Genomic DNA, 14,784 nt, shown 5'->3' with positions numbered 1-14,784 from the left:
GGAGTCACCAATGCAATGTGCCCCACTTTCAGTACTTTCAGACCATTTTTCATAACACAGCACTTTATACATAACCCCTATGTATCCGATAATATACTAAAGCCACGTACTGCTCATTTCCTATTGGATGCACATGATCCTAATTTAGAACACTGGCTTGTCGGTCCAATAAAGTACTAAGAGCTGTCTAATGCAGTATGTATTATGGCTTGCTGTGCTTTAACAGCAGAGATAAAGTCAATGAGAGAGAGAGAGAGAGAGAGAGAGAGACTCATTCACTGAGATTAGTTTGAGCATATTTTATTCCTCCCATTTTTAACGTATGCTTGCTATTTATTACACCTACACGAGTGTTGACTGTAACCATTCACTGCCCTTTTTTATGGAGGTCACAAACAGAGTTCTTCTAAATTACATAAAAAAATATTTGAGCAGCTGTAGGTATATAGTTCGATTATACAAATAAATGTTTTGCGCTAAGAACAGTTTTTTTATTTACCTGCTGCCTATAGGGCCAATACTGGCAACACTGGTCCTTATAGTCCATTGCAAAAATCCTTACCTCCCGTAATAGCAATTATTGCTTTTTGGGCTATCACAGAGAGACAGTCAGTGGAAGTTGAAAATTCAAGATAGTTTTTTTTTTTTTTTTTTTTAATCACCACTGTCCAGATTTAAGTGATGTTTGTAATAGATTAGTTATGTCTCATGATGGAATCTTCTTAAACATTCAAAGAACTAAGGCTAAAAGAGGTTCTAACGTAGGATTAGTACGATATTCACGCAGTTACATGAAATGATGGCCAAGGGAAGAGACAAACATATCAAGAACATGGCTTGCTATTATTTTCACACCGCTAACTCTCTCGTTTGTCCTAAAGAGTGATTATGACAAAGACCTGGAAGGGGCTCTTGATATTGGAGAATACAACGATAATGATGAGAGCTTCCAGCCTGAAGATGATGGTAAGTAATTAAACACTGGCATAAACATACTCATTAAAAATGTCTAAAACTGGTTACCAAAGCTTACAGTTACCAAATAGGGAAAATTTACTCTCTAACTTCTCGTCTCTTAGACAGTTTGAGGGAAAATGTCTCAGAAGTCCACCAGAGTCCACCTTCATAGTAACATGTGTTGCTAGAACGTTGACCTACAATAATTTCATTTCTCTGCAACATTAGAGGGGTATTGCATGGATTATTACTGCATCATATAAATTTCTTAAAATAGGTAAACTCATGCATATTCTCCTCACTCACATGAAACCGCAGAAGAAGAAAATATAAATAAATGACTGATTATGAATATACATTTCAGTGGTTTGGATACAAGAAGACAAATGTTTAAGCAATAAAGTTGATAAATCGGGAACTCCTTGTGTAACTTCATGTACGCTATACTTTTTCGATTATAAATCGATTATAGATCTATTCAAAGATCGTTCATACTACCGTGACTAATCGCATACCTGATGTAAAGTATCAACCCGTCAATCCTTCTTATATTTTTCCATGTGGCATTATGATGTAAGTGTAGAAGGTATGCATTTTATGTCATAGTAGTATCTCTAGATTCTAAGACTGCTCATACCACGTCTATTTTCGAGCTCCTCTTTGGAATAATATTTCAGGAGGTTGCCTGTGGACCACCACATATGGGGCAACCGTTTCCTGCAAGTCGTTCTTACTTCGTGCTCGGAGAGGGATTGGTGGGATGCGGAGAGTAAACTTGGATAAAAGCAATCCGATCCAGTCCAGTTTTTCATTGAATGGTCCAGATACCATTGACCATGATACAATTGATAGTTATGCTCCAATAATAACAATCTTTCGTTTCCTATATTTTACCTTTTAGGTCAACTATATAATTCAGTGGCGGTTTATTTTTCTTGTAAGTTATGTTTTCAGGGTATAATGTGGCCTAGTCTCTGCTTTGTATAGGGCACACAGATCATACGGAGAAGAAAAGATCCACATTGTACAAAATCTGTCGGTGAGTCCGTACACACTCTTAACACTCCATTTGGAAAACAAATTCTGGTTTCACCATCCCTGATTTAGATCATAGCACATCTACCAGGCTTTATCCTGATAATCTGAAGTCATGAGGTCAGAGTCCCAAGAGAAACTAACTCCACGTCAATACCTGATATGACAACCTAAATTATTTTTTAATCTATGATTTGTTCTTTTATTTTACTATTGTAATTATCTCGGAATCTTATGTGAAATTTAAAGGGAGTCTAGTCAGAAGTCTAACCTGAAACTTTGGACTGTATTTTTCCCCCCATTTTTCTGTCCAAGTCTTGACAATAGCCACCATTATTCAGCCTTCATTCTAAGATTTGTAAAAAAAAATTTAAAAATTTAATATAGAATATTGTTTTAATTGTCCAAAGAATCAGATAGTTAACAAGAATACCATATATTGTGTCATTTATTGACACTCAGAGATGTCTTACTGCCGACTTAGAATCTGAAGCAGTTACACTTAAACTGTAAATGATGGCCAACTGTAAGTCCCTCTTATCTCCAAAATGTTCATGAACAATCGCATCGCTCAGGAGGTGCTTGAGTTTAATAAGTAGGAAAACTGAACAAAATTCATAATTCCTACGATCTCCTGTGTCTGTTTTTCAGACAGTCCATGTTTTGGGCAATCCGTGGCTCCTATAACCTGGATAGCAGGAGACGGGTGGACGATAAAGGTCAGGGAGGACAATATCGAGAAAGTAGGTGGCCAATTTTATTACATCGTTGTTAAATCTTCTTTTCACCCCTTGATAAGTGTTATCCCACTACAAAATCTAACAGTGCTAGGAGTCTCAGGTCAGGGTCAGACAACGCTGGATATATATATATATATATATATATATATATGTACAGCGACCTTCTGACTGCACATTATCAGGACAGGCTCAGAAAGGGCTGGCTTTATATACAATGTATAGTAACCTTCTGACTGCAGATTATGAGGACAGGCTCAGGCAGTGCTGGGTTTAAATATAATGTACAGCGACCTCCTGACTGCAGATTATCAGGACAGGCTCAGACAGTGCTGGGTTTATATATAATGTACAGTGACCTCCTGACTGCAGATTATCAGGACAGGCTCAGACAGCGCTGGGTTTATATATAATGTACAGCGACCTCCTGACGGCAGATTATCAGGACAGGCTTAGGCAGTGCTTGGTTTATATATAATGTACAGCGACCTCCTGACTGCAGATTATCAGGACAGGCTCAGGCAGTGCTGGGTTTATATATAATGTACAGCGACCTCTTGACGGCAGATTATCAGGACAGGCTCAGGCAGTGCTGGGTTTATATATAATGTACAGCGACCTCCTGACGGCAGATTATCAGGACAGGCTTAGGCAGTGCTTGGTTTATATATAATGTACAGCGACCTCCTGACTGCAGATTATCAGGACAGGCTCAGACATTGCTGGGTTTATATATAATGCACAGCGACCTCCTGACTGCAGATTATCAGGACAGGCTCAGACAGCACTGGGTTTATATATAATGTACAGCGACCTCCTGACTGCAGATTATCAGGACAGGCTCAGACAGCGCTGGTTTATATATAATGTACAGCGACCTCTTGACGGCAGATTATCAGGACAGGCTCAGGCAGCGCTGGGTTTATATATAATGTACAGCGACCTCCTGACTGCAGATTATCAGGACAGGCTTAGGCAGTGCTTGGTTTATATATAATGTACAGCGACCTCCTGACTGCAGATTATCAGGACAGGCTCAGACATTGCTGGGTTTATATATAATGCACAGCGACCTCCTGACTGCAGATTATCAGGACAGGCTCAGACAGCACTGGGTTTATATATAATGTACAGCGACCTCCTGACTGCAGATTATCAGGACAGGCTCAGACAGCGCTGGTTTATATATAATGTACAGCGACCTCTTGACGGCAGATTATCAGGACAGGCTCAGGCAGTGCTGGGTTTTTATATAAAATACAGTCACTTCCTGGCTCAACATTAAGGGCTCACAAATAACTGGTTGAGAGCTTTGTAGTTTCAGTACTAAACTCAGTCTTCCCCCAAATTCCCAAACCAGACACTGTCATTATCATAACTAAAGCTTTTGTGTAGTACGTTTACAAGGTACTTACAGCCAATTGTGTGTTTATACGGACGGGTTCAGAAAGTATACTGTGTATACTCCAAATAAACCATTACTAAACACCCAGACTCCAGATTCAAAACATTCCATTCAATGGAATCCTACATCAAGGACTGACAGCCAGCTGGTAGCTTACTGACAAGATACAGGGTGAGTGACTTGGCAGGCTTGGAGTATCTTCGACACCAGGATTAAAAACAGGTGTAGACCCCGTACTGCTCTAGAAGTACTTTAGAACATTAAAGCATCATGGGAATTGTAGTCCTACAGTAGCAGGGCTCTACGTATTGTCTTTTCTAATCTAAGGAACCGTTCATAACCGTTCATCATGTCAGACCTAAAGACCCAGCAATACAACACACATCCATATCTCATTGTACAGCGCTACGGAATCTGATGGCGCTATATAAATAATAAAATAATAATAATATCCCTTCTTTAGCACAGTTGAGTTTATTATTGGTTTAATTGTTTCAATGAGATAAGTCGTAGTAATATTTAGATTTTTTTAATTTATTTTAATTCATAACAATTCGTTTGTACCCCACTCTAGTGTTATTGTAACCGTGAGTACAAGTTCAGCTATACTGAAATAATATTAAATACACATATATATTATCCATACACTCAGACTCCCATTACTCTTGGCCTCAAGCTACGGGTTTAGTAATCAGCCCCTATGTATTAGAAAATCAAACTTAAAAAAAAAAAAAAAGAAGCTTACTTGTGCACAATCCCATACCCCAAATTACACCAAAGTAAGAGTGCTTCTATCACCATTACATTTTCACAAAGTGCAAGACATGCTCAGCTGCAGCGGCTATGGTATTAAGATCTAATGTTTAAATGAAATATAAAAACAACAAAGACTATTCTAAAATGGACATGTTTAAATAACGGAGATTTGCTATTTTTATAATGGCCACGACGTACCTTAGAAGTGTTAAACACAACACAATTAAATTGTGATTTTATTTTTTTATTGTTATTATTTTTTTTTTAATAAACTGAAAAAAAAGAAAGATTTCACTGTTCATTTAAAGCAGCCCTGGGTGGGCAGTACAAGTTAACTAATGGTCAATAATAATAATAATAATTTGAATACTTTGAGTTTTCTTCCTTATACACGAGGCAAACATACCGTCTTCAAAGAGAAAATAAATATTAAAATAATTCCGTAACAAACACTGCTAGGGAGGAGCATGGTCATAAATTAAAAGCATATATGGTATTATTTTTTAATTGATCACTTATAATCTTTTTAAATTGGAGTGTTACAGGGAAACGCATGCTGCAGGGCTCTGTTAATATAATTACTGCCCTGCCCTGAACGCTGTATTTATTTCAGACTCTCTAGTAAAAGGTGACCCTGTAAATGAGCAGGGCCAACTCTGCAAGAGATGAATGATTTGGGAGGAGGGGGGGGGGGTGGTGGAAGGGTGGGGGTGTGTGTGTCTCCTCCCATCGTGTGAGTGACCCTTTAACCTCAGGGTTCAGAATTCAAAATAATATAAATTGTCAAGAATTCAATGTGATTTGGAAATTCTAGGCCGAAGTAGCCAAACTAAAAACACAAATGACTTGGAGAATGTTTCCAATGCAGCTAGTGTAGCCTAACCTTTTTTTAAAATAATTTTTTAATTCCCTACAATTTACATTTTAGGGAATAACCATAACTTTTTGTAGTTATTGATATATTATCTCCATAAGGACACCGCTTCAGAAGCAATAGGTCAGCATGACGGAAAGTTTTCGACACGGGTCCTTGAGGGGTTTAAAATCTATTCCACACCTCGATGGCGACAAAAAAAAATAAAAAAAAATAGGGATAAAATGAAAACAAGAAAAAGATACGACACACGAATATGTATATTTAAATATTTACTTCTAACGATCTGTAATTTTTATCTTAATAAAATTAATATATAATGTGTAATACGCACTGAAGGTTACAATGGCAGCCATATTGTATATTGTCTGTTTTAACATGCATTTTAAACATGGAAAGAGTTAAGTGACTTGAGTTCATCCAACTTACGCTAAGTGTTTACAGTAAGCAGGGGTGAACTGCTTTTTAATTTAGTGTAAACAGAGAGTGCATCGGTGACACCATAACTGCGTTATGGGACAACTCAGGGACATGCGTTGATTGGGCAGCTACGGGGAGCTAATGGGATGTTATTATATAAAGGAAATTAAAAGTCCTGTCCCCATCCTACTTGACGACGCTGGACAGGTGAGAAGGGTCAGTCTATCTTCTGTAGCCATAGATAGTCCGCCCTTAAGGTCCATTATTTCTCTTACAGGGTGTTTGGTGTGTTTAAATCATTTTTATACTGTGTACTTGTTAATTTGTCTCTTTTAAAGCCCCTATTTTTAGAGGTCACCATCTATTAGGAAACCTATTATTCTCTCTTCTGAAATTGAGACTCCACACTTTCGGAGTGTCTATGAAGTAAATCTCCAAGGTGTTTCAAAACAATCTCTCATCTCATTTAATTTTTTGTTCTATAATAAATGTTTGCGTTTCTCCGTAAGCTTGTGTTGGACCAATGTGTGTTGTCCATATTGGTCTAGGCTTGAATATAGTTTGAACCTGGCATCTACAGGTCTTGACGCTCTAACTGTAAGAAACTTTTAGAATTTACCTACATTCCCAGTCAAAGTGAGACACTATGGAGAATAGATATTTTTTTTTTCTTTCAATGTTATAGTGAAATGTTTAAATTTATCTGGATTGGTCCCCACTCCCCCACCCCCCACCCAAAAAAAACAGTCTGCATTTTTTATTTTTTTTTTAAACAATACAATTAAAAATCTCTTGTGGTATCTGGCTCCATCCTCCCTTACTGAACTTACAGGGAAACGTAACACCAAACTAGAATCTAATCGTATTATATGACGATTAATCTTGTTTTGGCAATTAATAGATTTTGAATTCTAACCGTTTCGTCACCTGTTTGAAATCACTGTCATCTGATATAACATGTCCCCAGACGGGTGTACTGATCCCCAAATACTTCGAAACAAATGATATCATTGCTATGAAATTTAAATCCGCCTCTGGTTTATCATTTTTATATTATCACTTTAAGGGAGCAGAGTGCCCCACCATTTTCAGGAATCAGGAAAGCAAATTGCAATTCTCATCAATTTCGGTGCAATGTTTTAACAGCATTTCCTATTTAAGTGTGATTATTTTATTACTCATTTTTCTACATTTTTTTAAATTTATTTTTTATTTTACTTTTGTCCAAGTATTATTCTCATGCCAAGGATTCACTAAGTAATCCTGTTAACGGAACAAGAAATGAGCGTATGGTTTTTCTATTAATTTATTTATAATCACAATTTTTTTAGATTTTTTTTTTTTTAAAGAAGTAAAATTTCAAAGGCCATTTTAGAAATCTACACAAGCCTTTTTTTCTTTTTTTTCTTTCTTGATATATTCCATCACTAAACATTGAAAATATTACAGCATAGTTCATGCATTTGTTACGCACACTGATTTGTTTCCAAAATCTTGTCGGAGCACCATGAACCTCTGTTAACGTTCATTGTTTTTGGTTGTTAAAGATTTATGGATATTGTACTCCATTAAAGAGCAGTCCTCTAAATGTTATAACCCTTTGCTCTGTTATTATGATACCATCTTATCCTTCGCTTGACAATACCAGTTAAATTCTGCCAAGGTCACCTTTGAGTCTTCACGGAACGTTGATCTTTAAATTGACCTTACAAGGTCATAGAGGAGGATCTTTCAGTTCCTCTCTCCTGAATTACAAAGAAAATGGACCATATTAAATAAAGATCTGTAAAGAAGCCTCCTCAATTTTCATAACTTTCTGTAGAACCTTTTATATAACTGTATATTTTTTTTAAAAATAGTTTAGTTATAGTCTGTTTTTAATTTTATTATTTATCTCAATATGGCCTCCTAGAAATGCCTTTTTGGAAAGATGACCCCTAGAATGTATGAAATATGAAGCTCTTCCAATGTTAAGTCAAAAGAAGACCTTTCATTTTTCTGGAGGACACGAGAACAAGTTTGAAAATGCCCTAGATCAGAGGTGCCCAAAAGGTAGATCTCGGATGTTTTAAAACTACAACTACCATGATGCTTTGTCCTTCTAAAGCATTCTAAAGACACACAAAGCATCATGGGAGTTGCAGTTCTACTACACCTGGGGATCTACGTTTTGGGCACCTCTGCCCTAGAAATGGGAAATCTGAATTGTAAACGTCATGCTAAAATCTTTCTCTGAAAACTCAATAAAAACATACAAGTGAAAAATAATATCTCGCTAAATTAGCCAAGCTGTGATTGCATCATGGTTTTTTTTTTTTGTTTTGTTTTTTCAGATCAGTTATTTTGCCTAAATTTTGCAATTTAGATTTACATTTCCTGGATCATAAAGCATAATTCTTGTAACTTTTCTACAAATGTTAACATTATCACTACTTGAAGATTTTATTTTTTTTTTTAAATTAAATTAAATAAAAAAAAAATCCCACTTTTATATTTGTAAATCTTTTTAGCTAATCGGTAAATTTGTTTTATATTTAAATGAGGGCTCATTGATACAGTAAATGCAGAATGCAATGTGTGCAGGTTCAGGAAAGCTTTATTGCAGGGTTACGGAGCTCATTATTTTGCCAAATTGCTGAAAATCAATATAGTTTGATAACCCATACTGCTTTTTTTAGAGACAGGTTTTAAATTCCTCTTGTAAAGTGGTGTAAACAATTTGGAGATTGACTGATATCGCTTAGACCTCTGTTTATACAACAACTTGTGAAAATTGCTATCACTTAAAAAAAGAACCAGTTTATTTGTAGATTAACAAAACTCCAAGACAAACAATCAAACTATCAATGTCCCCAGTGCATGCGCCCAGAGTTGGTCATGGCCAAAGTAACATAATAAAGCACGAGGATTAATCAAAAGCTAGGAAAAACTTTAAAATCACAATTTGCCAAGGGCAGCGCGAATATTTGGCCTTCTCTAGTCAAGTTACTTCTGTAGATCACTATGAAAGAGAGGTGTCCTCTCCGTCCAATATTTTAATTCGGGTTTTATCACTGCCTTTCAGGAATCGCCACATCATTTATTTATTTTCTCCGCAGCTAATTTAAAGTTTAAGTTGTGGTGATACATGTTCCACGTGCTATTTTTTTATAATATAATTTTATAAACGTCTGTTTCTTCTTGCAGCTCAGGATTCGGGAAATCCTTCACCTCTTTTCCCCCCTGTGGCGCCATCCTATATTGCACCCCAAAGAGGACTGCCCGAGGTGAGACTCCTGGAACAATATCTGTAAATACTCTATTGATTAAAAAAAATCCTACCTCTTTACTGTCGTTGTTGCTAATCCTGTGATTATCCACCATAATGTATTTTTTTGAGGAATAAATATTCAAAAGACCTCTCTACTCTGGAAATATAATTCTGATTGTCCGTTCGGATTCTAAAATGTTGCCGGTAGAAGTTCTTAGGAATATTCTGAACGCTATCCGACAATAAGATTTTTCTTTTTGTTTTTAATCCATTTTTTTAAACCAAAGAAAACTACCATTATAAAGAACTTATTTTTTTAACGCAATATTTAGATTAAGATAAAAAATTTTTTTTTTCGAAAAATAAAAAAAGATGAGATAAAGTGTTCGAAACTAAAGAAGATGTCTTCCACATCAAGAAGAGGATCCACCAATCCAGAATCTTTCATTCCAGGCTAATCTTATACCGTAAAGCCAAGTTTGACAAAAGTAAAACAGACCTCTAGAAGAGGGGATTCTGGCTTACAAAGCGATGGAAACATATATATAATTTTCTATTTTAAATAATGCCTTTTGTGCTTTGACCTTTAAACCATTACACATCACTGTCTTGAGGTCATTTTGTTTCTAGACGGTACTGACCCTTGACTAAATGAAACGTGTCACTACCATATGGCCATTTAGCCCTATTTTGGGTATGACCCTTTTAATACTTACCTTGTCTTGTGTTTTTTGTTTTTTTTTATATACATTTTTATACCAGCAAATTCTCGCAGTCTCTGCTTCAGGCCCGCATAGGGTGGTTTATACATGAATGAATGCATAGAATTTCAGGTTTAGCCAGATTAGTGTAGCATACTTGCCATCTTCCTCCTCCTCCTCCTCCTGTCTTTCCACCAGTCAATCTTAAAAGGCAATGGGACTTTAATCTTTTCATTTACTGAAGCAACGGCTATTTGGGGGCTCTCTTGGTCTCAAAAACTAACTCCTGGCCCTATAACAATTTTGTGCAAGGTGGAGGGTCAAAAGAGGGTCTAGAAGGAACAGGAGAAAGGAAGTGATGCCCACATACAAATGTTTTTTCTACAAGGTGTGTAGCCATTTACTACATTTACAATGTAGTAGCCGTACAATTCAGGTGTGTGTATTTTTTTTCGTTTTGTTTGGAGGGGGTAGTTAGAGTTTTTTAATTTAATTTTTTTTTTATATTTTTTGTATGGGTTAGATGGTATATTAAATATAAATTCCAAGCTGTACATTGTTGCTCATTTTATTCACAATACAGCTCTAATATCTTCCATAAAGATCCATTAAATTATTTATTTATTTTTGCTGTGATTTTTTTTCGTTACTGACCTTATACTGCACTAGAGTAGTTAAACAGGTAGCAGCACTGCGGATGCCTGCTGCCACTAAATGAATGGATTATTCAATTTTGGTCCTTAAAGGGTGAACGAGTGGTGTACCATGTCTTTTACATGTGAGCACTCTGCAGAGTACCGTCTTAATGCAGGGTGCAGGAACATATAGTCGGAGGTATAGACTTACCTGAAGTGGGTTGGCCTAATATTAAGAAACACCCACTCTGCTCCTGATATTCATGAACTCATTTTATTATGAGCTATACATCCCTTGTTGCGATTCTGGTTTTATTAGAACTTTGAATTATGATTTCTTTATTTTTTATTTTTAAAATATATATATTTTCTTGAGTTTTTTTCATTTTTATGTTTTTTTTTATTTTTTGCCATATATTTCTTTGCTACATTTTATATACAAAATATGTGTCACACACTACATTTGTATTCTATGAGCCAATCTGAATAATCTCAATCAACACCCTAATGAGATATTTGAGTAACTAGGTATAAGAATGGTATCAGAACATTTTCTTCTGTCTAATTTGCAAGCGTTCCATTTCCCCTAAAACCCTTGTGATTCAAATGTGACCTCTTGCTTCCCAATGCCATGTTCCTTTCATCCAAAATTCTCATTTTTTCAGCTTTTCTTTATTGTCCTGACCATTCAGATCTTTCCAGCAATTTATTTCTATTACGTTTTTTCTAACTTCTCTTTCATACCCCAGTCTTCTATTTCAACAATCCTATATCTCCAATAACACTTGTATAATCCATCCCTATTTCAAAGTTTTCTAATTTTTTGGCTTCATTAATCTATCCACCTTACTACTGTCAATCATCCATTTAATAGTCTATGTCCTTCTCTTTCTCCAGCTGTACGTAGAGCTGCAGGAGTTAATAATGGACACCAACAAGGAACATCGTTGGGTGGAGGCTGCACGATGGTTGAAAGCCGAGGAAGATTACCAAGAGAAAAACCAGCAGTGGGGAAATCCTCACATCTCCTACCTCACCTTCCGCAGCCTCTCTGAGCTACGTCGGGTCTTCAAGAAAGGTTTGTTCTTAGTTCTGTTTTCTCAACCTCAACACTTCGATACAAAGGTATCAAAGTGTCAAACTGGCCATGAAAGTTCTAAGTTCTTTTCATGGTGTCCCACATCCTGGGCAGTCCCTATCTAGAACCATACACAGTCATGGAATAAGTAGATGCAGTTGTATTGGTTGCCCAATTTGGAATGGGGATGCATAGGCCCAAACCTTGGACAGGAGAACTTATGCCAAGTGAGGCTTGGTATTTGTAGAACATATCCACAGCTACGGGCTTAGAAACGTAGATGGATCTAAGTGGCAAATGCATGTGTGGTCATTTAGTTGAATAATTTAAAGGGTTACTTCCAAGCACCATGACCACTTCAGTGATTTGAAATGGCCATGGTGCCTGGAGTTTGTTTTTGCAGTTTCGCTTTGAAACACTGAACATACATAGTTTAACTCCTTAGCTGCTGGAGTTGTAACTCCACCTCCACCAAAATGCAGGGAATTTCAAATTTAAGGCCAAAATAGCTGAACTGGAAAAATTCTCCTCCTTTAGCTAAGCTTCCAGTTTGGCTACTTTGGCCTTAAATTTGAAACTCATTTTGAATTCCGTTTGAATTCCCAACAGCTCTAATTTTAGTGCATAGAAACATAGAATGTGACGGCAGAAAAGAACCGTTTGGCCCATTTGGTTTGCCCAATTTTCTAAATACTTTCATTAGTCCTTGGTCTTACCTTATATCTAGGATAGCCTTATGCCTATCCCACGCATGAACTCCTTTACTGTGTTTACCTCTACCACTTCAGCTGGAAGGCTATTCCATGCATCCACTACCCTCTAAGTAAAGTAATACTTATACTTATACTTATTTTTAAACATTTGGCCCTCTAATTTAAGACTGTGTCCTCTTGTTGTGGTCGTTTTTCTTCTTTTAAATATAGTCTCCTCCTTTGCTGTGTTGATTCCCTTAATGTATTTAAATGTTTCTATCATATCCCCCTGTCTCGTCTTTCCTCCAAGCTATACATGTTAAGATCCTTTGACCTTTCCTGGTAAGTTTTATCCTGCAATCCATGGACCAGTTTAGTAGCCCTTCTCTGAACTCTCTCTAAAGTATCAATATCCTTCTGAAGATACGGTCAGGGCCGGCGCGTCCATAAGGCGGCACAGGCGGCCGCCTTAGGGCGCACAGGCTCTGGGGGCGCAAGATTTCCACCATCTCGGCCTCCGGTGCTGCGTGCGGCTGTGCTGTAATCAGACGCGGCGAGGGAGCTCTAACCTCTCTGCTCTGCTCCCTCGCGCGCTGTCTGCTGATACCGCGGGAGCCGGAATATGACGTCATATTCCGGCTCCCGCGGTATCAGCAGACAGGCAGCGCGCGAGGGAGCAGAGCAGAGAGGTTAGAGCTCCCTCGCCGCGTCTGATTACAGGTAGGGAGGCTGGGTGGAAAATATTTATTTATAAAATAATTAGTGAGTGTATGTGTGTGAGTGTGTGAGTGTATGTGTCTGTGTGTGTGTGAGTGTGTGTATGTGTGTGAGTGTATGTGTATGTGTGTGAGTGTATGTGTATGTGTATGTGTCTGTATGTGTGTGAGTGTATGTGTCTGTATGTGTGTGAGTGTATGTGTCTGTGTATGTGTGTGAGTGTATGTGTCTGTGTGTGAGTGTGTGTGTGTGAGTGTATGTGTCTGTGAGTGACAGAGTGTGTGTCTGTGAGTGACAGAGTGTGTGTCTGTGAGTGACAGTGTGTGTCTGTGAGTGACAGAGTGCGTCTGTGAGTGACAGAGTGCGTCTGTGAGTGACAGAGTGCGTCTGTGAGTGACAGTGTGCATCTGTGAGTGACAGTGTGCATCTGTGAGTGACAGTGTGCATCTGTGAGTGACAGAGTGTGTGCTTTTGTGAGTGACAGCGTGTGCGTCTGTGAGTGACAGCGTGTGCGTCTGTGAGTGACAGCGTGTGCGTCTGTGAGTGACAGCGTGTGCGTCTGTGAGTGACAGCGTGTGCGTCTGTGAGTGACAGCGTGTGCGTCTGTGAGTGACAGCGTGTGTGCGTCTGTGAGTGACAGCGTGTGTGCGTCTGTGAGTGACAGAGTGTGTGCGTCTGTGAGTGACAGTGTGTGCGTCTGTGAGTGACAGAGTGTGTGCGTCTGTGAGTGACAGAGTGTGTGCGTCTGTGAGTGACAGAGTGTGTGCGTCTGTGAGTGACAGAGTGTGTGCGTCTGTGAGTGACAGAGTGTGTGCGTCTGTGAGTGACAGTGTGTGTGTCTGTGAGTGACAGTGTGTGTGTCTGTGAGTGACAGAGTGTGCGTCTGTGAGTGACAGAGTGTGCGTCTGTGAGTGACAGAGTGTGTGTGTGAGTGCGTCTGTGTGTGTGCATGTGAGTGTATGAGTGTGTCTGTCAGTGTATGATGAGTGTGTTTGTCAGTGTATGAGTGTGTGTCTGTCAAATCAGTGAGAGTATGTTTGTCATTGAGTCTGTGTGTGACTATTAGTGTATCTGTCAATGAGTGTCAATCAGTGTCAATGAATGAGTGTGTGTCAGATCAATGAGTCTGTGTCTGTCAGTGACGTCTGTGTGTTTGTCATTGAGTGTGTGACTGTCAGTGTGTACAGAGTGTAGCGGAGCGCGGTACAGGAGCTTCTGTTTCCTGTACCTGGCCAGACTGACAGGAGGTACTCACAGAGAGAGCACTCCCTGTCAGTTCGGCCGGGTACAGAAAACTGAAGCTCCTGTACCCCGCTCCGCTACACTCTGTACACACTGACACACCAGGAAGGGGAGTGTGACCACTAAAGGGGTGTGGGGTGCACCAAGGGACAGGGAGGGAATGGGAGAGAAACACCAAGAGACAGGGAAAAGAGGGGGTAGGGGAGAAGAACACTAAGGGACAGGGAAGGGACCATTAATGGTCAGGGAGGGGAGAGGGGCTGGTTAAGAGGCACATAGGTGAAG

The 14,784-nt window shown here is 38.5% G+C and overlaps 1 protein-coding gene across 2 annotated transcripts in view; it reads left to right on the top strand.

Annotated features, from left to right (window-relative positions):
- SLC4A1 (solute carrier family 4 member 1 (Diego blood group)) overlaps positions 1 to 14,784 on the top strand; it is a 51,607-nt gene that overhangs the window by 4,703 nt on the left and 32,120 nt on the right. Inside the window, exons 3-5 of one of the 2 annotated variants that reach the window (XM_063459303.1) lie at positions 882 to 966; positions 9,371 to 9,450; positions 11,668 to 11,848. In XM_063459303.1, the coding sequence (XP_063315373.1) occupies positions 882 to 966; positions 9,371 to 9,450; positions 11,668 to 11,848 (346 nt within the window). Of the gene's footprint in view, positions 1 to 881; positions 967 to 2,629; positions 2,736 to 9,370; positions 9,451 to 11,667; positions 11,849 to 14,784 lie in introns of those variants that run through there. The other variant, XM_063459304.1, reaches the window with a different exon arrangement.

Source organism: Pelobates fuscus, chromosome 6, assembly GCF_036172605.1.
Source record: "Pelobates fuscus isolate aPelFus1 chromosome 6, aPelFus1.pri, whole genome shotgun sequence".
Taxonomy (NCBI): Eukaryota; Metazoa; Chordata; class Amphibia; order Anura; family Pelobatidae; genus Pelobates; species Pelobates fuscus.
Note: the sequence above shows the minus strand (reverse complement) of the source record. Positions and strands in the feature narration are given on the sequence as shown.